The sequence below is a fragment of the Ursus americanus genome, chromosome 5 (genome assembly GCF_024610735.1).
Source record: "Ursus americanus isolate L20-20 chromosome 5, mUrsAme1.1.p, whole genome shotgun sequence".
Taxonomy (NCBI): Eukaryota; Metazoa; Chordata; class Mammalia; order Carnivora; family Ursidae; genus Ursus; species Ursus americanus.
Genome location: NC_142131.1, coordinates 36,804,739 through 36,829,104, shown reverse-complemented (window position 1 = coordinate 36,829,104; position 24,366 = coordinate 36,804,739). Strand labels below are relative to the sequence as shown.

Genomic DNA, 24,366 nt, shown 5'->3' with positions numbered 1-24,366 from the left:
CTGTGAGAACTAATGAAACTAAAGTGTTCAAAGTGTGCTTCCGAGTGAATGGAGGGAAGGGAGGTGGTTCTGTTGCTTGTGCCCCTCCCCCAGTTCTTGTTCTGAGTCTGACCTCCGTTCTGAGGTGGGGTTGGATTCCCTGAGCAAGGATCCTAGCATATGAATTTCCTACACCGGGTATTTATTTGAGAACTGTCCCCGTTTCCATTCTGCTGTCCCATTGGCACAAAGGGAGTCTTTCCCAGTGTCTGCTGCCATGACTTTCATTCTGGGAGTGTGGTAAGTGTCCTCGTGGTTCCTTTTGGCTCCCATTCTTCATGGAACCTTTCCTCTAGCTCCTTTCTGTTCTACCCAAACCCGTTACAAAGTTCCCACCATCAGCAGATCCCTCCCTGACGTGGCCTTATCCGTGGAAGGAATGTACTCCCGGCTAGTTGGCCGTATTAGATGATGGAGCACGTGTTTTGATAGGAATTGTTAAAAGCAACGTTATATAATAGCATATACAGAAATTAAGAGCGAATACTTCAGTACAACCCATATATCCACCAGCCAGCTTTAGCTAAGCTTAATAATTGACACATTCTTCAGATGTATTAATATTAAATTTATTAAAGCCACAAGTGAAAACTTAATTCTTTGAAGTTTTAAGTTCAACTCATAGACCCCATTAGTGCCTGCATATGATTTTTGAAACAATAAAATATTACAGCATTTTCCTCCCTAGGCCCATTCCCCATTTTCCCTGCCAGAGATAACTACAATTCTGAATTTGTTGTTTATCCTTTCCACAAAGAAATACTAGCCTTTATTTTAATATTATTAAATATTTCTCTTTATTTAAGAACACATTGCCCTGTTTTGTTCCTAGGGTGGACTTGGGGTTGATGTTGACAGAATTAAAAAGTTCTCATGATAATGTGAGTAGTGATAGTGTATTGACTGTTGCCCATGTCCTAGGCTGAGTGTGTTAAGTGCATTATATCATTTAATCCATTCTGCTACCATCTCCCATCTTTTCAGCCATTTTCTCTCTTCCCCCCCCCCTCCCCCCCATATATATCTATAAATCCACTTAATAACTTACCCACTTAATAGCTGTATGCCCTCCCTGGGCACTACAGTGGAGGTAATATTACCTAATACACATTGGGTTGTTAAGATATTGGAAGTACTTGGCATATAGTAAGGATGTGTAGCTATTAGGCTATGGTACAAATGAAATTTAAGAAAATAATCTGTTTAGTTTTATTCTTTCTGTTTATATTTGACAAGGATTGATCAAATAGTGTAGTTTAACTGCATTTCAGGCAACATTTATTGAACACTTCCTAAGGGCCAGATACTGTGCCTGGTACTAGGGATAAAGAAATAAATATCTATTTATTCACCTCGGGGGGGATTATAGGGAGATAGTCTAACAATTATTTTCTACTAGAAGAAAAAAAAAGGACTAATATGTAAAATTATTCAGTTAACTGAAATGTTTGCCCTCTAAATTTTTCCACTGCTACATTAAATTCTTCAACTGTTTTTGTATGTACTCTTGGTTTTCTTTAAAATGAAGCATCTGGGGCAGAATAGTGGTGAGGCCAAAGTAGATTTTCTCCATGCTGTAAACCTTGACATCACATAGCCTCTGTACCCTCTCTCAGGCTTCTTTCTGAAATACGAACAAAGAAAATATAAAACACAAAATGTAGGAAATGAAATAGAAGGGATCAGAAGAAAAAAAATCTATGGATTCTGATCACTGGAGGTTCGTATATTTTTAACAAATGATGTCCTTCAAAGACAGTGATTTCTATGTTAAATCATTTATTCATGTAATACTGATTTTAGTTTTCTTAAATGTAGTCTGTAGTTCTCCTGTCCTTTTTTATTAATGTCCTGCTTTTGGATCTAAAGGGGGCAGATTACCCAAAGCCCCTCTTAGTCCAGCTTTTAGTTCATGTTTTAAAATAAGGCAAGGAAAAAACAAATTCTGGACTTCCAATTCTGTAACCTTTCCTGCATAAAATGGGGCTGAATGTTTTTGAGGTGGTGACCAGAATCACAGATGAGGGTAATTATATTTGAATTTTCAGTAGTAGAGTTTATGCTTCAATTAATTGGCATTGGCTATATGTGTTTGTTTGGAAAAGGTCATAATCTATTTTGTGGGGTTGGGGGGAGCAGGTAACAAAAATCAGTATAATTCCATTTTTGCAAGAAAATAGAGGTTACAGAAAGAAAGCCTGGTAGAAAATCACTGAAATGTTGATAGTGTTTTTCCTTGGTGTGATTATAGGTGACTTTTCCCTTTTTATATATATGTTTACACTTCCTGCTTGTGAGTGAAAAGGAACAAAACCCAAGTGAAAAAAGATACTTACCATTTTTACTACTGTTATGGCTAAGGAGCTAACATTTACTCAGCACTTTACTTAGAAAATTCTTTAATCCCCCAACAATTTACACTGTCCCATTCTCCCCACTTTAGAGATGGAAAAACCAAAGCTGGGAAAGGTTGGCTAACTTCCTTCCCCATTTGTCACCAAGGCAAGATGAAGATCTCAAAAGCAAATCTCAATTTCTCTAGAATCTGTGCTTTCACTACATAATATAGGAAAAGAGCAATTTTGGCAAAGTAAGTAATTATTTGCTTTGCAATGAAAATATAAATTTCTGAAAGCACCGGGATGAAAGCATTACACGTCTTCACATGGACAATGATGGGAGCTGTAGCTCACTCCTATACTCCGATAGTGCTAATGATTACCATGCACACTGCTAGTAAATCAGTTAATATATGGCAACAGTTATTACCTAGTGGGATATGCTTGTTGCCTGAAGTAAGAGAGTGAGGCTCTTTTACAAGGAACAGATCTGGGGAAAATCCAGATGTTGCTTCTGCTACAGGTCACCTAGCCACACGAGCGGCAATCCCCTCATGTTTCTGAGAGGAATGTGGCTGGATCCCCACCCTGCCCCCCCACAACCTTGTATGCGGTTCTGTGGGTTGCCTGCCATCTTTTCTCTTTGCCAATGTGTTTTCTGGGGAAAGAAGTGCCTACTTGTTCTTTAATCATTCATGGGATGCTTAATGAGCACCTACTATGGCCAGTCATTATGCTAGTATTAGTGTGAAACACATAAAAATCAAACATGTTTTCTACTTTCACTGAGCTCCATTACTGCATAAATATTCATGTCCATCCTAACTCCCTGAAGTCAAGGAACCTTATTTCCTGTGTGTTGGTAACTAGTTTAGTCCTTGTAGTGAGGGAGTAATGTAATGCGAATTGCTTCACCTGTTTGACTGTTAAAGGCATACACATGTAGCAGAGTTCAAGGTTGATGTAAATTGCTCAGTGAACCTAGTCTGACATTGATGTCCTGATGTATGCGAATGGATACCACGTGTGTCCTGTGGACATGGTTGGATGACCACCAGTTCTTCAGAGAGCGAAGCTTTGAGAATGAGGCCCCAGCCCTGTTTCACCTTGACAGAATTCTTGTTGTTCCTTTTGTTGGTCATGATCTCTACTTTGTCAACTCTTTTTCTAGTTGATCTTGAGATCATTTTTCGTATTAGATATCTCAATAGTCCATTTGTAAGTGCATGTTTACTTCTTTGATGCTGAGGATGCTTTGTGTATTTATATGTATCCTCTGCAAGTTCCTGTGGAATAGGCAGTAGTATTTTACCCTGCCCTTGCTGAAAGCTGCCGATCCTTGGATTTATGTGGGAAATCAGGGTCAGAACTTGGGACTGGATCCCCTGACTTAAGTAAAACAATATTCCTCTGGTTGCGATGAATAAATGTAAGGAGTATGACAGAAGCAGTATAGAAAGATGGCCAAGAAGGGACTTGCCATTGTCACAGAAGTGCCGATGTTCTGCCTGCCACTTACGCTGTCTTCTCTTTCACCCCAACAGGGAGGTACCTCCTTCCAAACCCTGTGGCAGGGCAGGCCTGGCCAGCCTCCGCGGAGACGTCCAACCTCGTGCGCATGCGCAACCAGGCCCTGGGCCAGTCGGCACCCTTGCTCACCGCCAGCCTGGTGAGTGACCGCTGCCCGTGTCCGCTGCCCGTGTCCGCGGTGCCTCGATGCGGTTTCATCTCCCCACCACCCTAGGGACTATTTTAACTTTATTGAGTTTAACTAGCTTTGAACTTAACCACATTTAACATTAAGCAATGTGAAATTTTTTGTGTCGAGTGTGCTAATTTTTTCCAAGTTCCCGCTCCACGCCCCCGACCTAATCTGTAGTGTTTCTTTCCCCTTGACTGTCTCCTCTCTTCCCTTGCAAGAAATGAAAATATCTCTGAGCTTTATTTCTTAAATACTATATTTGAAAATAATTTCAGACTTACAAGAAAGTTGGAAGAATATGAAAAATATGTAGAACATTGTTGATCCTTACCTTGATCCAGCTATTAATTTCTTGACAAAGTTGCTTTTTCTCTCTCCTTGGATATATGCTGAGATAGATATACACATGTGTGTGTATACATATCTATGTACACACACTGAGATAATTGCTTGAACTATTTGAGAGTAAGCTGTGTCTATCATGGTCTTTTGTTATCACAGTTATAAACGTTGGTAAATTTATGGTGACTACAAGCCTTTTATCTACTCTCTGTTCTGGATTTCATTTTTATCAGTTGGCTCAATCGTGTCCTGTATAGCATTTCTCCTCCAGTGTAGGATTCAGTCTAGGGTCATATATGGCATGTAATTGTCGTATCTATTTCGTCTCTATTAATCTGGAATTTTTCTACAACCTTCCTTTGCCTTTTATGACATAGACATTTTTGAAGACTTCCTCCCCCTCCCAATTTTAAAGAATGAAATGGAATGTCTGATGTGTCTGATGTTTCCTCCTGGTGAGGTTCACATTTTGCATTGCAGGCCGGAATAGGGCATGGGTGGTGATGTGTCCTTTCAGGGCTTGCCTTCTGCAGTCCCATGATGTCCATCTGCCCCTCATTGTGATGTTAAACACCCCCTCCCCCCAGTCATGGTGTTGATATCTCCACTGGAGTTATTAGACTTTTAATCTTGTGATCAGTAAGCATTCTGTGGAAAGATAAATTTCAGGCCTTGTGAAAATATTTCTTTTCATCAAAAATTTCCCCTAGATTGCTTATCCATTGGTGATTCTTGTCTGGACCCTTCTTTTTTGTGGTAATTGAAATTGGTCATTATTCCCACCTCAGGACTCTCTCCACATTTACTGGTTGGCATATGGCATCCATGTTTGTATATTTGTTCACAGCTTGGCCTTCTGCATTCTTTGTTCACTTTTTCCAGTGTTGATCTTGATTTTCAGCCACGACGCTTCCTAGAATTTGTTTTGTCCTGGGCCTGTTACTTCTCTCCTTTAACCTCTGGCACAGCCTTAAAGTCTCTACAAGCATTTTTGGTGGTAGGGTTATATGTTTTGGGAATAGATTTTTAACTATCTTTTACTGATGGACATGCAAATGATATATTAGTGCCTTATATGCCTTATAATTTTATGCATTAGTAATAAATTAAGTTGGATATTTGAGAATCATTCAGTAATGCAGAGAGATTTGATTTAGGTCAGGACTCTAATCTTACTTTTGCCACTAGATAGCTGTTTAAACTTGGGCAAATCACTTAGTTTCTCCTATTTTATCAACTCAGCTGCACCTGCAAGATGAAAAGAGATATTTAAGCACTCTTTGGAAATCAACTTTGGAATCCCCTGATTCTACTTCTGGAATAATGAAGATTGTGAAGGTAGTGAATAATTATCCCTAAAAAAGTTTCAGAGTATTTTATGACTTCAAAATTGACTATGGTCTTTCAACCAAAGTTCATCTTTTTCCTCTCATGAAAATTTAGGACTTTTTATTTAAAGGTACAGTTAAAATGATGGTAGTTACCATTTGCCATCATCCCATCCCCAAGTTCAATGTTACTTTTTCTTCTCGGGGAATTTTATTAAAAGCTTATTTTACTTTAGCATTTACTTTTTAAGGAAAGAGGGAAATGCCTTACAATTAGTGATTTTTTTTTTTTTAAACAGAAGTGCTTTTTGGGTAACTGCAAAATTACTCTTAATACTCAGATAGTAATCCTGTATGATGATTGCCAAGTAAATGATTCTGATTAAAACAGTACTGTTAAAAGGAATATATCTTATCTAATACTGGTAGTCCTATACTCAGAAACAGAAATTGATTCATTCATTGGTAAAACACATGTCAGGTGACCTAAGATACTTGGGAATAAGATAAAAAGATAAAGAGAACTATTAATAGAAAACACGAAAGAGTACTCCTCAAAATAGGTCTGATAAAATTCTTACCGAAGAGCCGTTTAATTATTAGCTTATCAGTCCTGTGAGTTTTTATACTGTTTGCTTGAAAGCAAAACTAGAGAAAGTGCTAAAATCCCATAGGCAGCAAACTTAACATAGTACCTGGCACATAGCAAGTCTCAAATGTTAGCGGTATTACTACTTCTGTTAGTAACATATTATGGGTAAGCTTGACTACAGAAGCCAGACTGCAGTTAACCATTCACTGGACAGTGAGGTCCATGTCTTTCCCTCAGAGACTTCCTTACTTCCTGATGGTTGTCGAAGGAAAACTATTTGCAGACTGTTTGACCAAGTCTTCTCCCTCTGCCACCCCACCCCTATTCTGTCCTAGTAAGAGCAGTAGCAGCTGGAGGAGAGCTGCCAGGCAGGGCACCATTTTGATTTCCTCACTGTTCTGCTATCTGCCCAGCTTTCTGGGCCGTATCACTTATTTCAGTATGTCGCTCAGTGCAGACGAATGACTTATTCCTGCTTTTGGCACCCTTTGCAGACCATTAATCTGTTTCATAGTTCTTGGATTGGATTACATCTAAATTATCTTACTGATTACAATTAACTACCTCTATAGTGATAGAGAAGGATGGATGAGAGATGAAAATGTCTACTTATTAGAACTTTTTCTTTCTTTTCCTTCTAAACAAGTGATGTGTCACATGGTGCCCTGAACCACAGAAAGTGCTTCACTCTGACCCTCTCTCCAGGCCACTAGTCTCAACCCATTGCCCCTGTCTTAGAGCTCTAAGTCACTCTTCCTCCTGACTGTGTTTGTCATGGTGCACATTTGTTGTAGTTGTTTGGGTTGGTGCTTTATATCCCCTGCTAGACTGCAAGCTCCTTGAGGGCAGAATTCCTGTCTGCTCTGACATCGTACTCCTCACTGCTCCTGGCACAACTCCTTGCACGTAGGAGGTGTTCAATAAATATTGTTGATGGAACGAATAATTATTCCTACAAAGTGACAGATGACTCTAGTTGCAAGGCAAGAGTGATGATGTGATTCTGTGTGCTGTAATGGGTGGCCTAATAAGGCTGTCCATCTAAAACCTCTTTGTTTTTGTTTTGTGTGCTTCTTAAATTCGTGATTAGGCATGAAGTCCGTGTAATGTGCCAAATTTCATGTAGTTCCACATCGGCCGCTCCAAAAAATACGGTGACAAAGTGGTGAAGAGTGGATCACTGTCCACATTCTAGGAGATTCGATTAATATGCTTGTAAGCAGTCAGTTGATTTAAATGTTCAGTTGGCTCATTGAAGAAGTAAGTTGAAGCAATATGTGTCTTCATGTATGGAAAAATTGGAAAAACAGGAATCAAAATGTCCAAATGACAGCATTACACTTGATAAAACAGAATTTCCTGTTCAACACACCAACAAACATTTCAGAAAAGTACAGACTCTCAACCTGAGAGGTAATTCATATGTTAGTAAGATATAAATGAAGGCCCGTGGTTTGGTAGGTTCGAATTTTAGTAAATGCATGACCTATAGTGATTTAAATGCCATAGGCAAGCTTGAGGGTAATGCTAACTACCTTCTCAAGGAGGAGATTAATTCCTAGCCTGAAGTATCTAGTTTTCCTTGGCAATGCTAAATGTAGTTGTGCTCCCTCTCCCAGACACATTGGGCATTTCAGATAAATGGCATGTTGCCAATTCATCCTAAGTAGCCTGGTAGCTGGCAGAATCCGTGCTCAGCCAGTGTCCGCCTGCTGGGACACCAGCCGGGAGTGCTGATGAAGTGTCAGATGTATACTTCATATACATTAATCTGAAGAGGGGAAAACTCATTTCTCCATTTGCTTCTTCCATCTTTCTGTCCCTCCCCGCACACATGGGTAGTTTATCAAAGAAGTCAGAGTTGTCAGGAGCAGGGGGATTTATACAGATGCTGCTTTCTGGCAAGAAAGATGGAAATTTCAAGAGACAAAAGCAGGACCAGTGGTAACTTATTTTTCTGTAGGAAAATAAGGTTGTAAGCCTTGATGATTAAAGTTTAAAAATAGTATATGTGGCCATCATATGAAATCCTCACTTCTTTTGTACTTTGGAGTAATGGATAGATGGCAGAAACACAGTGAAAACTAGTTTACAGTGTTTTTCTCCAATTTTCTCTTTGATTTGAATCGTGAGCTTTGTCTGCTTGGTGTGTGTGAACCTCCCCATATCACATTTTTTCTTGTTGAGGTCTTTCTTGACCGTCTTGTTTGAAACTGCTACCCACACTGCAAGCCATACACCCTTCTTTTCTCTGTAACTGTACCCCCTTTCAGTATACCGCACAATTTAGTTTATTACTTTATTATGTGTCTGTTAACCACTCTAATGAAAAATTGATGATAGTAGAGAGATTTTCCCTGTTTTCCCAGCTGACTTCCCAGGGCCTAGACTAGTGCTGACACATAGTAGGTGCCCACTGAAGAGTTGATGAATGCATAAACAAATGTTATTTCCTATCTATACATTTTTAGGTCCCTAGAATGGACCCTTGTTTATTTGTGTTTCCTTATTTTTTATTTTATTTTATTTTATTTTATTTTATTTTATTTTATTTATTTATTTTTAAAGATTTTATTTATTTATTTGACAGAGATAGAGACAGCCAGCGAGAGAGGGAACACAAGCAGGGGAAGTGGGAGAGGAAGAAGCAGGCTTCCAACGGAGGAGTCTGATGTGGGGCTCGATCCCAGAACACCAGGATCACGCTCTGAGCCGAAGGCAGACGCTTAACGACTGAGCCACCCAGGCGCCCCTGTGTTTCCTTATTTTTAATCTGTGGTTAACATTTTAGGTTTAGCCTAATCAAGAAGCTAATCTTCAAGCCAGAGAGCAATTTACTATGGAAACTATATTCAAGAGTTAAACTACAGGGGTTAAGTTGAAAAAAGGGAATTGGGGGTGGGGAGCAAAGTGGTTAAGAGATCGGTCCACTCTCTAGCACTTACTAGCTGTGTAGTCTTGGTTTATTCACCTGTGAAGAGGGGTAATGGTTGTAGTAACCTCGTAAGGTTATTGTGAGGATCACATGAACCAACTCATGGGCAGTCCTTTGCCCGTGCCTGTTACCTAGGAAACGCTGGTGTTGACGTACTTGGTGTTTATCAGAACACTGTTTCCTCAGGTTTGTCAGGCTTAGTGGAGATGGTATGATTAGAAGGGAGGGATATGAGCCCTTTCTCTTGGATCACCCGCTAAGAGCAGTAGTGTAACCTTTTTGTCCTTCCTGTGTGATGGCGAACCAGCTTGTTTCTTGCTTTCTTATTTTGACTCAATATTCACCAACCTGGCACACTGGAAGATACTTTCTAGAATAGCTAATATTGTTGAAGGGGGTAGTGCTTTCAAATAATGTTTCTCAACTTTAAATATTAGGTTCAGTGGTGTAATTTCATGTTTCTTCAATGGCCCTCTTTTGACATAGTATCCATTTCTTTTAATGAAAAAATTATGTTTCATGATGCACTGTAAATATTAAGACCAAACTATTTAAACTGTAATATATTCAAAGAGCCTTGATGAATATTCATCTTTTCCATTTGCACAAATGCATTATGAAGAGTCAGGGAAAATTCACTAAACGTATGCAAAAGTGCATTTTTCCTTTTTAATCCATTCAGAATGCACTGGCATCATGTCAGCATTTATTTAGGGTACAGACTTTATTTGCAGTCATTTAATATTATATCAATACTTCATTAGCCTTATAGCTCCAAAACAAAAACCTGAGCTGAAGTCCAATTAGTTAACTCTGGGAGAGTATCTGTTAAATATTGATGTAGGAACAATTTGAATGCCCTTGGATAAGTTGCTTAACAAAAGTTGTAGAATACGACTGGACTGTGAGTTCGCATTCTCTTTAGCCGTTGTGACTCAATTTAAAGACTGCATCATATTTCAGTGTGTGGATTTCTCAAAATTTCTCCCTTTAGGTTATTTCCAAGTTTTTCCTATTGTAGATAATGGCGATGAGCAGGCTTTTAGTAACTCCTTGTTCACCTCTAATTATGTTTTCAGGGTAACTTCGTGGGGTGGAATCACCATGGCAAAGTATATGAGCACTATGGAAGTTCTCTGTACTTCTGCTAAATATGTCTCTATGGATGCTGTTCAGATTTATACATTCATATACTGAGAAAGTGCATCTCACTATGCTGTGGCCAGTAGTCAATACTGTCTTAAAAAAAAACAAACCAGCTTTGCTGGGTTATTACGTGAAATCATTACTCTTCTAAATTTGTTAGATTTTTAGTGAAGTTGATAAGGTTATTGGACATGTTGAACTCTTACATCTAAACCTCTGGATAAAGCAAATAGGAAGTTAGGGTTATCCATGCTTCTTCCTGCAACTTCTTCCTTCCATTCCTGAAATCAGCTTCCCATACCAACTGTTGGTAACTTGTGTTGCTCTTGGGATATAAGAACTCCTGAGTGTGATTACAGTGTATGTAGCTGAAGGCATTATTCCGTAGTTCAGAATTTTTTTCATCTGGAAAGTAGTAATCTCAATTGTGAAATAGTGCCTTCAGCTGTGGACATTATAATCAGAGTCTCAAGAGTGCTTGTACTCCAGGAGTAATACGTCTCCTAGTTATTACCCTCTGAGCTAGGTTCTGTTTATAGTGAAGGGATGAATTTTCATAACTCAGTGCTGAAATAGCCATAGGGAGCCCTGAGCAGATTATTATAGGTCAGGCCTAATCCATGAAGATAAATCTCATTATAGGCTCACCTGGGCCCATCCACAGAGTAGCTGGTTTAACATGAGTCTGTAAATCAAAGATCAGATTAAAATCAAACTATAAAATCCTTGTCATCATCCCAACTACTGCCTCTGTGAAGAGATATTCTAAATGTGCCTCCTTGCTCTAAACATGCTTGGGTGCCATGAGAATAATTAGCAGAAAAGCATATGTTGAGTTCATTGTGATTCAGTCTATTAACGAATGAAAAACTACTTATTTGGCAGGTGGAGGGGGGATTTTTTTCTAAAATGAAATTGCAGCCAGAAGTAGTCACTGAAAACTTCCCCTCTCAGTTTTCTCTTCTTGTCATTTGCAAAGGTTAAAGAATATTCTTTACCTTACTTCTGTTTTGTCCTTCCTGGGAAGGATGGGGTGCCTGCTAAAGTTGCTGTCTGTGTGGGGGTGCCTAGACAGACTGGTCAAGAAGGGACTGAATGTCATCAAAGGCATTGGAGTGTCAGTGGAATGAATGGTGACCATAAATATCTTGGGGGATTTAAAGAGTAGAAATGCGTGCCTTGTTTTAATTACTTATCATCATAGAGAGATTTAAAGCAGTATTACAGCAGTAATACCATATATTTGTATATATATTAGTGCATGTGTATATTAAAGCTTAGGTTTCATTTATTGCCCTCTTACCCAGCTGGTATCCCTGTTTAGGAGCTGCTGGTCAACCTGTTCACCAAGCATTATGAGATGTTCCAGGAAATGCCAAGTCCTAGAATCTCAGCTGTCTGATTCCCCACTGTATTTTTTAGCACCAAGGGCACTCCCTGATAAGTATTTAGTACTTAGGTAATGGTTGTTTAGTATTAAATGTTTAGGAGGTCTTAATTAAAAGAACCTTGAGTTTCTGAGGCTCTTGTCGTTCTGCTTCCTGGAGCCCAGACTAGTTGAATTGCTAGGCTCTGAGTGATTTATTGACCTTTGTGTCTGGGGAGGTGATCAACATAAAGGTGGTAAAGCGGTTTTGGCTGCCATCATGGCAGTGTCCCTTGGTGCCCTGGTGGACAGGTTTCCCTGTCGTGGACTCCTTGTCTGATGCATCTTGTCCTTTTGCTTCCCTGGTAAAACATGAGCACTTAATTATTTGCTCTCTCATTGTCGAAAGGATTCTGCAACCCTGGTGGAAAAACCAACAGACTCATAGTAATTAGACAGTGGTTTGTGGGAAGGTGGGGGTGGGGTTGGAACATTTCCTTTCTTGGGAAAAAAATGAAAAATTATTTTACTTAATAGGCATCTTAGGAAACTTTTGGTTTTTGTGGTTCTGGAAAAGCCTGCATGTTTTGATACTTTTCCTACTGTATTTTTCTAGATATACTTTCATGGTTAGTGGAATGAGTAGTATTGGTGAAAGTATATTTATTTCATTGGACCTGAAGTATCAGTCTAGCATTGGACTCTGAATCTGTGTATATTTCATTAAATTTATTTATCAGGTAATTGACTATTAATGGTGTTCCTATTGTACAATTCGTATTAAAACCCATATGAAAAAAAAAAAAATAGAAGAAGGAAAGCTTCCAAACACATTCTACAAGGCCAACATTACCCTGATAGCAAGCCAGGCAAAAACACCACAGAAAAAGAAAACTATGGGCCAATATCCCTGATGAACATAGACATAAAAACCCTCAAAAGAAGAGCAAACCACATTCAGCAATACATTTAAAGGAATAATTCCTGGGATGCAAGGGTGGTTGAATATTCGCAAATCAATCACCATGATACATCACATCAACAAAACAAAGGATAAAGTTTATATGATCATCTCAATAGATGCAGAAAAAGCATTTGACACGATTCAGCATCTCTTGATATTAAAAAAAAAACTTTGAACAAAGTGGGTTTAGAGGGACTATACTTCAACATAATAAAGGCCATATATGAAAAACCCACAGTTATATCATATGCAATGGTGAAAAACTTGAGAGCTTTTCCTACCGGGCAAGAACAAGATAAGGAGTCTGCTGTCACCACTTTTATTCAACAAAGTACTGGAAGTCCTAGCTACAACAACCAGACAGGGAAAAGAAATGAGGCATCCATATTGCTAAGGAAGAAGTTTAACTGTCACTATCTGTAGATGGCATGATATTATACATAGAAAACTCTAAAGACTCCACCAAGAAACTGTTAGAAGAAGTAAATGAATTCAGTAAAGTTGCAGGATATAAAATTAATACCCAGATGTTGGTAGCATTTTTATATCCTAATGTAGCAGAAAGGGGAATTAAGAAAACAGTATCATTCACAGCTGCACCAAGAAGAACAAAATACCTAGTAATAAATGTAACCAAAGAGGTAAAAACTATAAAACATTGATGGAAGAAATTTAAGACAACATAAACAAATGGATTCTAAGAATTAATATTGTTAAAATGTTTGTACTCCCCAAAACAATCTACAGATTCAATGCAATCCCTATCAAAATACCAACAGCTTTTTTTTTTTATAGAACTATAACAAATTATACTAACATCTCTATGAACAACAAAACACCCAAATAACCAAAGCAATCTTGAGAAGGAAGAACAAAGCTGGAGGTGTAACAATTCCAGAATTCAAGATACATTACAAAACTGCAGTAATCAAAATAGTATGGTACTAGCACACAAGTGGAACACATGAATAAATGGAACAGACTAGAGAACCCAGAAGTAAACCCATGCTTCTTTGGTCGGTCAATCTAAGACAAGAGCGGCAAGAATATACAATGGGGAAAGACGGTCTCTTCAGCAAATGGTGCTGGGAAGACTGGAAAGCTACATGCCAAAGAATGAAACTGGGTCACTTTCTTACCCCATACACAAACATAAATGCAAAGTGGATTAAAGACCTAAATGTGAGACCCCAAACCATAAAAATTGCAGAAGAAAACACAGGTAGTAATGTTTCTGACATTGGCTGTAGCAACAGTTTTCTAGATATGTCTCCTGAGGCAAGGGAAATGAAAGCAAAAATAAACCATTGGGACTATATCAAAATAAAGAGCTTTTATACGTGAAGGAAACCATCAACAAAACAAAAAGGCAAACTTTTGAATGGGAAAAGGTATTGGCAAATGATTTATCCAATAAAGCGTTAATATCCAAAATACCTAAAGAACTTAGCACTGAAAACAAACAAACAAAAAACCAAGAAACAAAAACAAAACCCCCAAATACTGTGATTAAAAATGGGCAGAGGACCTGAATAGACATTTTTCCAAAGAAGATGCACACGTGGTCAACAGACAGATGAAAACATGCTCAAGATCATCACTTGTCATCAGGGAAATGCAAATCAAAACTATAGTGAGATCACCTCACACCTGACGCAATGGTAAAATCAAAACCACTAGAAAAGATAATAACATATTGGTGAGGATGTGGAGAGAAAGGAGCCCTCATGTGCTGTTGTTGGGAATGTAAATTGGTGGAAATTTCCACCACTGTGGAGAACAGTATGGAAGTTCCTCAAAAAATTAAAGATAGAATTTCCATACGATCCAGTAATTCCACTACTGGGTATTTATCCAAAGACAATGAAAACACTAATTCAGAAAGATACCATGCCGCCCTTATGTTTATAGCAGCATTATTTACGATAGCCAAAATCCAGAAGCCCCCCCCCCCCAGCACACACACTCAGCCATTAAAAGGGTGAGATCTTCCCATTTGTGATAGTGTGGATGGACCTAGAGGGTATTATGCAAAGTAAAATAGTCATTTGTGGAGTCTAAAAACCAGAACAAATGAATAAACAAAAGCAGAATTGGACTTAAAAATGCAGAGAACAAGGTGATGGTTGCCAGAGTTCCAGAAGTTGGGGGGAGGGACAACATGGGTGAAGGGTAGCAGGCAATAAAGGCTTCTAGTTATGGAATGAGTAAGTCGTGGGAATAAAAGGCACAGCATAGGGAATATAGTGGATAATAGGGTATTTGTGTTTTGTGGTGACTGATGGGCAGTACACTAGTGGTGAGCATAGTATAATGTATTGAGAAGTTAAGTCACTGTGTCCATATACCTGAAACTAATGTAACATTGTGTGTCAACTCTACTCAAAAGTTTTTTTAAAAAAACCTTCCATGAAAAAGATGTGACACATAGTCTTTTTTAAAAGGAGCTTCAAAGCTAGCTGAAATGAGACTTGTGAAAAATCAGAGCAAAGTAGAAGGAAACAATGTGTTGGATAGTGTGCAGCTCTGAGAATTTAGAGACCTAGAAGAAGGACATGGGCTACAGATCTCTCGCAAGTAGGCACACTTCAAGGTGTAGTGGAATTAAGTATGTAGTGGAATGGGGTAGGGGTGGTAGAAAAAAGTGGACAGGGTGGTTTGACTAGCAATGTTTTTTCTTAGAACAGTGTTTCTAGAATTGTCATGGCAGGCAAAGAACCACATGAAAACCCAGAGCCTCATGGCTGTCAGTGAAAGAATGGTTTCTGGTTTAATGCGAACCCTGGAAGACCACCACCATCTGTCTTTTTGTAAAAAGAATGTCCTTTTTACGTAGGAGATCTCCCAGATGCACAGTCTGTTATCTGTAGGGATTTTAGCCAAAAGGCAATAAGTCTTCATTTTTGTTGGATTCATGGCTAGATGGTAATAATGACTTCCTGAGTTAATAGCTTTTCTTTGTGAACTAATGCTGCTAATTTGTTTTTAAGGGAAGAATAGGGCATGTGCAATTTTAACTCAGCTACTTGTGATCTCTTAAATACCTGATTGTTCATGGCATTTGTTTGTGTAAGTGTATGTCAGTTTTTTGGTTTGTTTTTTTTTTTTATTCCCAGACACAAGTTAGTGATAGATTTTAGCCTCATAAATAATATGAGTCGATGATATCATTTTGTCCACTTTTTACATAGCTTTGATCAAAAAGTTATTAATTAAACTTTAAGGAACTTCTCTGTTGCCCCTATTTTCTGGAAAACATCCCTTCCATTGACAGATTCATGTGATAGAAGGTCATGAGTTTTTCGTATTTGTTTCTATGCATATTTCTTCTTTTTGTCTGACCACTGCTAATCTGTACTTAAGCACATGGACTTTCTCTTCCAGGAAGTCCTCCTTGACACCTCTCCCCACCCCAGTCTTCTTTCAGTTATGCATATCTTAACCAAAGCGTTTGTCACATAGGACTGTAAGGGTCTCTTTGCTTGTCTTCCCCGCCTTCCCTCTTCTTCCCTGAATGGTCTGATTACCTCAAAGGCCTGGTATAATGATCTGTAGCTGATAAAGGTGAGCCTGGAATATTTCATGGGTTAGGCCCTCAGAAATAACACTAAATGAAATATGAGCTTATATTGGGTGTGCCCATATCACCTCTCTGAGCCTTGTTTTTGAAAATGAATTCTGGAATTGGAGAAGTCTGTGGATGGAACAGACCCTGGTTACCACTCTCCCCTTGCCTAGAGAGATCGTACACTACAGTGTCCTTTATCTAAATTGTGTTTGTTTTTTTACAAGCCCTTGATTTAGAATTTAATTACTGTAGGCATTTTTATGTTTAAGAGCATGAGCTCCAGAGTCAGGCTGCCATGGTTGGAATCTGGAGTTTACTACTTAATAGTTGTATGCCCTCGACCAAGGAGCATAACCTTCCTGTGACTCTGAAAAGTGGAAATATTAAGAGTACTCATCTTATGTGGTTGTTGCTGGAATCAAGGAGCACATCGGAAGAGCCCAGTAATGTTAACTGGTACCATCTTGTTTAAAAGTAGTAAGTTCACATATTTATTAAACCAGGGAACATGAAGTTTTATTGAATGCTTATCTGAAATTTATAATTTAAAGAAGTGATGAAACTGGCCTGGTAAAGATAAGTTTGTCTCTGATTATTTTCAGATAACTGCAGGTCTACTCCATTTTCTCTAGGATAATTTATAATACATAAAGTTTGTTTGAAATTAAAAGTTAAGAGAAAGTGTGAATTGGCATTTTCTTTCTTTTTTTTTTTTTTTTCTTAAGACTTATTTATTTTAGCTTGAGAACACACACACAAGCAGGGGAAGGGGCAAAGGGTCAGGGAGAAGCAGACTCCCTGCTGAGCAGGGAGCCCAATGTGGCTTGATCCCAGGGCTTGATCCCGGGACCCTGAGCTGAAGGCAGACACTTTACCAACTGAGCCATCCAGGTGCCCCTGTAAATTGGCATTTTCAACATGAAGTAAATGTTTAGGGATGATACCATCAAATAAACAAAAGTAAAAGGCAACCAGAAAAAGGAAACCCCAACTACATTTTTTTTTTTTTCATTTCCCTCATTAGGTTACACAAAAGACTTACCAGGATCTTGGTCTTCATGCATGGTCTCTCCCTTTCTTTCTTTCTTTCTTTCTTTCTTTCTTTCTTTCTTTCTTTCTTTCTTTCTTTTCTTTTTTAATACATGAGTTGCTTTCTTTTGAGTTGACTTTTTTTTTTTTTACTTTTTTAAAAAATTTTTTTATTCATTTATTTGAGAGAGAGTATGCAAGCACAATGGGGGGAGGGGTAGAGGGGAAGAGGGAGAAGCAGACTCACTGCTGAGCAGGCACCCTGACGTTGGGCTTGATCCCAGGACCCTGGAATCATGACCTGAGCCAAAGGCAGCCGCTTAACCAACTGAGCCACCCAGGCACCCCTGAGTTCACATTTTGTATACTTATTACAGTGCCTTTGTATCTGGATCTTTGGTATCCCAACATCTATTTTAAGATACTGTTAATTTTGCCATCACTTATTGCCATGCCCAGATTTCACTATCATTTATGCAGATGTAACAAAGAGGATATCTGTTGGGCTTCAGATATTTTTGCTGGCTCACTCCATCAGCGAAGCATTTTTGAATGTGTGTCCCTACTATGTGAATATATTTTAAAGGGATTTACATGTATTTAGAGGTGGTATTAAAAAAACAATTTAACAGACCTGTGAATCTTTACTAGGAAACTGTTAGAACAATTATTGTAGGGTTTTAACAGGGGTCTGGAGGCGGTTCCATTTGCCAACTTTAACCATTTAGCTGCCATGCCATGGAGATGTTCTAGGAGTTCTGGGGTTGGTGATGAGTGAGATGGAGTGTACATGGAGCGCTTGAGGCAGTGACTATTTGCCAACCTCTAAGGAAGTATTCTAGCCATCAGAACTGGTGCGTATTGGCAGAGCATCATCCTGAATATCAACTTAGGAAATGTACTAAAGCCAACAAAAAAGAAGAAACACTGAAAATGGCAACCGGTACTCTAATAGTTTTTCCCTAAATTCCATTTGATTATATGTATCCTGGGCGTGTCCATATTCCACTTTGTAGATTCTTGGAATAAACTACAAGGTCTTCCTTCTTAAACCTGCTACCATAGAATTTTATTGATTAAATGATGTTTTGAATGTTCAGCGAGGCTGCCTTTTCTCTTTGGGAAGGGTTTATTTTATTTTACTTGTAAGTGAAAGGAATAGCAGATCTTTGCTACACATGTCATTAACTGCCACTAAATTGACACAAATGTTGACAGTTACTGTGAGAAATGTTTCAAAGCTAATTATGCTAATTAGAATGTAACATACCAGTAATTGCATGTATTCAGACATCATACCATCACTTTTTGTGTTTTCTTCTCCAGATGTAAGACATTCATTCATTTGTTGCTTGAAAAGCTGCAGAATTACAGCTAAGATAACAAAAAATTGCCAGCAAATAAAATTGGTTCTTTAGAAATATGCTGTAATTGGTTAGCTATGTAAAAGACAGAAACAAATGTTTGCCTGTTAAGCATATAAATTAGGAACATTGCTTATGAAATCCTTAGTTTTGGGTTTTTCATTTAAATAAGCCTTCTTATTGCAATTAATATTATCGTTTGGTTTATGACCCTTAAAAATATATTCCCTTTCAGCATTTCTTGGGGTTCTAATTTAGCTTTCTTATAGATGTTAGATGATTTGCAATTTAGATTTTAATTTGATTTCTATTCTTTAAAATACCATTTTTCTTATATTTCATTTTTATTTAAAGCATGATTCTCTGTGTTCGTAGAAGCTAGGCATAAATGACTAGAAAAATCAAGCTCTTAAGTGAGCCTAGAACATAAAACATTTTAATAGGAATCTCACATAACTAAACTAAGTATTTGAGAGTCCAACCAAGGAATTATGGTTGTTTGGAAACAAACTTTATGGGACATAGTGTTCCTAATTTATCCTCTCTTATAGTTCTTTTAAAAATAGCATTTCTTCGGTTGATTTAAAATTGTCGGCGCTTCTTAACATATGTTCAGTGTTAAATACGTGTTTCCCTGATGATTTTAGGACCATATCTACCTGAAGAGACAGTTTTGGTCTCTGTAGTTTTTTAGAGTTTTTAGTATATTTTTTCTTCTCTAAAGTTTGGACGTGAGTGTTTCTCTTATAATTGGAGTGTGTATGGGTTTTTTTCCCCCCGAATCTTGATCCACATAAATCAGCCCAACACTTGCGGAACCATGACCTTAATTCTGTAGGACTTGAAGTATCTATCCCCTTCTTAATTGAAGTGAACTCACACCCTGGCTCTGATGTGATGTGCTTAGAAGGGAAGAGGGTTTCTTTTAAACCCCTCTTATAAAGACCACTGCGTAATTCTGCTGACAGATGCTGGTTCGTTCTTTCTTTCTTTCTTTCTTTCTTTCTTTCTTTCTTTCTTTCTTTCTTTCTTTCTTTCTCTTACCCATTGTTTGCTAAGATTTTTGTTCAACATTTGGAAGTTCCTGTTATCCTTAGTATACAGGCCCTTTGGTTTATTTACCAACTTATCTTTACCAAGATAGCAGATGACAAAAAAGACTGACATGTTTGGGGTTGGGAAACTTAGGACTGAATTCTAATACCTGGCTCTGTATTTTTGGGCAATTGTCACTTAGCCTCATTGAGCCCTGGTGTCTTCATTAGTAAAATGGGAAGAGTTAATCCTGACAGCGTTTGTTGTAACAATTCAGGGATATAACACAACATACATCAGAACTATCTACTAAGTACTAGGATTTCTTTGTGTATTTCTCTATTTCTGGGCTTCTCTTTCTTGTAATCAGTCTATTTGTCTATTTCTGTGCCTCTATTTCACTTTCTTCATTCCTTTAACTTGATAACAAGACTTACTCTTAACTGGTCAGGAAACGTTCTTTATGTTACTGTTGTTCTTTAAGAGTCTTGACTGTTTTGGCATGTTTATCTTCTATATAAATTTACTTGTGAAGTTCTGCAAGCTAATTAAATTTTGATTAGAATTATCTTAAATCCAGAGATCAATTTGGGAAATTGATAGTTTTATGACATTGAGTTTTACTATTGTAGAGCGTAGTCTATTGCTCTGTTTACTTAGGGCTTTTTAAATGTTCTTATCTACAGAATGAATTTGTATATCCTTTATTAGATTTACTCTTAGGAATTTTAAATAACATCCTTTAAAAATAAACATGTATACCTATTTGCTAATGTCTGGAAATTGAATTGGCTTTTGCATATTTTTAAATTAATCGACCTTGCTAATTCTTACTGATTTTTACTAAGCTGTGTATTTGGTGGATGGGAGTTTTTTGTAGACAATGTAGGCAATGATGATCTGCAGATAATAACAGCTTTATTTCTTCCTTTTCCAGTCTTTGTAGATTTTATTTCTCTTTTAAAAGTCTGAAATCACTAACCAGGACATCTAAAATTATGTGGAAAAGAAGTGATCACATGCATTCTTGTCTGGTTCTTAAACACAAAGAGAGTATTTTGAATATTTCATATTAAGTATGATGAATGCTTTTTTTTTCTTCTCTAGAATCTCTGTCAGGTGAAGAATGTTTTTTTTTTTGCTGTTCTTTTTTTAAGTATCTTTTTTTTTTTTTTGCGTTTGTTGATTGTTATTGATCTGATGTTTTTGAAAAAATGCAACATTGTGACAAATAACTTTAAAAAATACATTTATGCAGTCAGTTTACTAGTATTTTGTTTAGAATTTTGCCATTTGTGTTTATTAGTGGTATTAGCTTATAGGTTTCCTTTCTTGTATTGCCTGCGTTAGGTTATGTTAGCCCAACAAAATGAATTAGGAGTCTATAAGTCATTCCTTTATTCCTACCATAATGCTAGATAATAAGCCACAGTTTCTCAGTGGCATTTGTCACTAGTATTTATTTCTTGCTGTGAGTCTGTGGGTTGGCTGGGGTAGCTGCTTTAGATGGTGAATGTTGGGTTGGCTTGGCTGGAATCTAATCTGTAGGTCAGGTCCTGTCTGCTCTGCATGGATTACTGTGGGACCCAGGATGAAGTGGAACACTTGTCTATAGAATGGTTTTCTCATGCTGGAAGTTGGAAACTTCTAGAGGGATGAGCAGAAACAGTGCTTAAGGAATAGGCTTGAAACAGCCACCGTGTTACTTCTCTTTTTTGGTGAAAGCAAGCCATGTGATTAAATCCAGCATCTGTAGGAGAGAAGAAATACTTGCTAAACAGCAATTTTATCTAGAACAGGAAAAGTTCCTTCTTTTTCTAATCTCTGGAAGAGTTTGTGTAACAGTAGATTGATTTCTTTCTTGACTATTCCGAATATTACCTAGAAAGCAGTATGGACCTGACGATTTCTTTTTTGGGGCACTTTTGACTGAAGAAATTTTTTTAATGGTTATTAGACTGTTGAGATTTTTAATTTCTTCTTGAGTCATTTTGGTGTTTTATAGTATTGTGTGAATCTGTTTATTGTGTTTGAAAATTATGTTTATTGTGTGGCAGCTGCACTTTTGACTCCTTTCCCATTCTTACTGCTTAGTTGAGGGGCACCTGAGCAGCTCAGTCTTTTAAGCCTCTGACTCTTGGCTTTGGCTCAGGTCATGATCTTAGGGCTGTGAGATCGAGCCCCATGTCAGTCTCCACACTCAGTGCAGAGTCATCTTGTCCCTCTCCTTCTGTTCCTCTCCCCCACTCGTGAGCACACATGCTCTCTTTCTCACTCTCAAAAATAAATAAATATAAATAATATTTTTAAAGATTATTTATTTATGTATTTATTTGTGTCTTCTCTCTCATGCTTTTTTCCTCCCTCCCTTTTTTGTGCATATTACTCATTTGAATGGCTCCGAATCTCATATCATGCCTAGAAAGCTTTTCTTCTTCCCAGATTCTAACAATTTATCTCCTATTTTCTTTTATGGGTTAACTTCTAATGTTTAAATCTGTAATCTGTTTGGAACTTATTTTTGTTGAGCAGCGAAAGAGCAGTTGAGCCTACTATTCTTTTTCTCAACGGCTAGCTAGTTTTTCCAGCACTATTACCAAACAGCTTCTTTCCCCCCTAATTTGTAATACCACTTTTAGCATACGCTAAATTCCCAAGTACATTATGGGTCTATTTCTTGGCTCTGTTCTGTTCCTTTGATTTGTCTTCTTGTATTTATATCATATAATCGAATTTGTCTATTTTCATTGCTATTTTTAACATCTAGGAGGGCTGGTAGGGGAGCCTCATAACTCTTGTAGTTAAATTTATTTGCAACTACATTTAAAAGACTGTCCCTCATTTTAACATTTTTTTCTATCTCTGGAAATAACTTCCTCATTTTCTTTGAAAACCAGTGAGAGGAAAAAAAATCATCCCCTGTGAAAATATTACACATCTCTTACTTTTATAAATCTTAGTTACAGTGGGGAGAGAAATCATTTATTCTTCTGTCAGGTTTCCGTGTCGGCCTCCTGGCCTGTGCGCTGCGCTGCGTTGGGGCACCATTTACTGAGACTTGTGTGTGCAAAGTTCTAGTGGAGTGGTGTGACACGTAACCCTGGACCTTGCTGCTCTCTGGAGTGCGGCTCTCTGATGATTGCTGCCACCAGCCGCAGACACTGGAGCCTGCTGGTAGCACATCTCCAAAGGCTGGGGCTCTTTCCAGAGACAGGAGTTGAGAATGTGAGGCCCGGCACTCCCTCTACGTGTGGAAAAACTCCTCCTTTGCCAATCTCAGGGGCTCTTTCTTTGATTCCATGAAGGGAGTGACCACATTACCTCATAGCTCGCAGTTGTGAAATCCTAATGCCACCCACACAGCACACTACCAACTACCACACTAGCCGTAGAGATGGCCTCTGCTATAGAGACTTTTCCTTGGTGGCGGCATCAGAAGAGCCAACCAAAGAAGTGAAAACTTAATGACTGCACCACTTTGCTGGCACGAGCTGTTTTCCCAAACTGTTGTTTCTCTGATTCATTCAAAACATCCTCTGCCCCTTGTGCTAAAGGCAAAGGATGTGCTCAAAGGGGGATGGGCACTGACAGCACATGAGGAGTAATTCCCCTCATCCATCAAGCCTGACAACCGTCGGGTTCCTCGCCCTGTCAGAGCCGGCAGAGGCTGCGGCAGGATTGAATGGTCCCCACTTGTCTGGCATTTTAAACAAATCTGAATTTGATATGAAATTAACTGGTTGCAGCTGAAGTTGCTGGTGGCAACAATCCTCACTGAAGTCCTGAGCTTATAGCCTGTCCTACATGGCAGAACGGTGTGACAGATGTGGATCGGAATTATGACCATCGCCTAAGCCTGTCAGTGCTGAAAGCTCTTCATTAAGAGGAAAAGGTTAGGAATCCAATATCAGGGCAAATGAAGCCGTGTCTTTGGTCTGCTAGAACTTTATTTACCTTTCCATCCCCGGAGTCTTAGATCAGGTTGATCCATTAGGAAATTCAGGATGAGATGACTTCTGTGTTCTTGATTTCTTTATTCCAAAGAGAAGAGTTTATTTTTGTATCCTAAGGTGATAAATTCCCATAGAACATTTTTTTAAAATTTCTTAAAAGGTAGGGATAAAAATTGCGCATAATATACAACCATTCTTAACCTGTTTTCTCTAAATATAGATTTTCTTTTCATGTCTCCTAGTAACTCGTGATAGCTTATAGGCATTCTTTATTGCTCAGGTCTCTTGTTTCCCCCACGATGTCAGTCTTCGGCTGGTTACCTGTCTGATTTTTAATTTATCCCTTTGGTTTCTTTCTGCCTGTTTTCCTTTTCCGTGGTTTGTAACTCTGAGAGGGGAAGTCTGACAGTGTTTCAGCGGGTGCTAGCCCTTTGTCCCGGGGACCACCTCTGACCATTGGTACCCATCTTTTATTCATGTGATCTCTTCCCTCTTATTCTCCTAGTTCCTCGTGCCTCACTCTACCATCACAGAGGAGTATACATCCTTATGCTCATGGGAGTTGTGGAACTGAAGGCTCTCTGTCTGGCTGGCATTACCTCCTTGTGTGCCCTCTCCTCAGACAAGGGGGCACCTGGTTCCTGGACGAGTGTGTCCCTCTGGC

General features: G+C 38.4%; 1 protein-coding gene across 9 annotated transcripts in view; it reads left to right on the top strand.

Annotated features, from left to right (window-relative positions):
- MAST4 (microtubule associated serine/threonine kinase family member 4) overlaps window positions 1-24,366 on the top strand; it is a 537,673-nt gene that overhangs the window by 167,568 nt on the left and 345,739 nt on the right. For all 9 annotated transcript variants that reach the window (XM_087862106.1, XM_087862104.1, XM_045794229.2 and 6 more), the window contains one exon: window positions 3,923-4,047. In XM_087862106.1, the coding sequence (XP_087718232.1) occupies window positions 3,923-4,047 (125 nt within the window). The remainder of the gene's footprint in view (window positions 1-3,922; window positions 4,048-24,366) is intronic.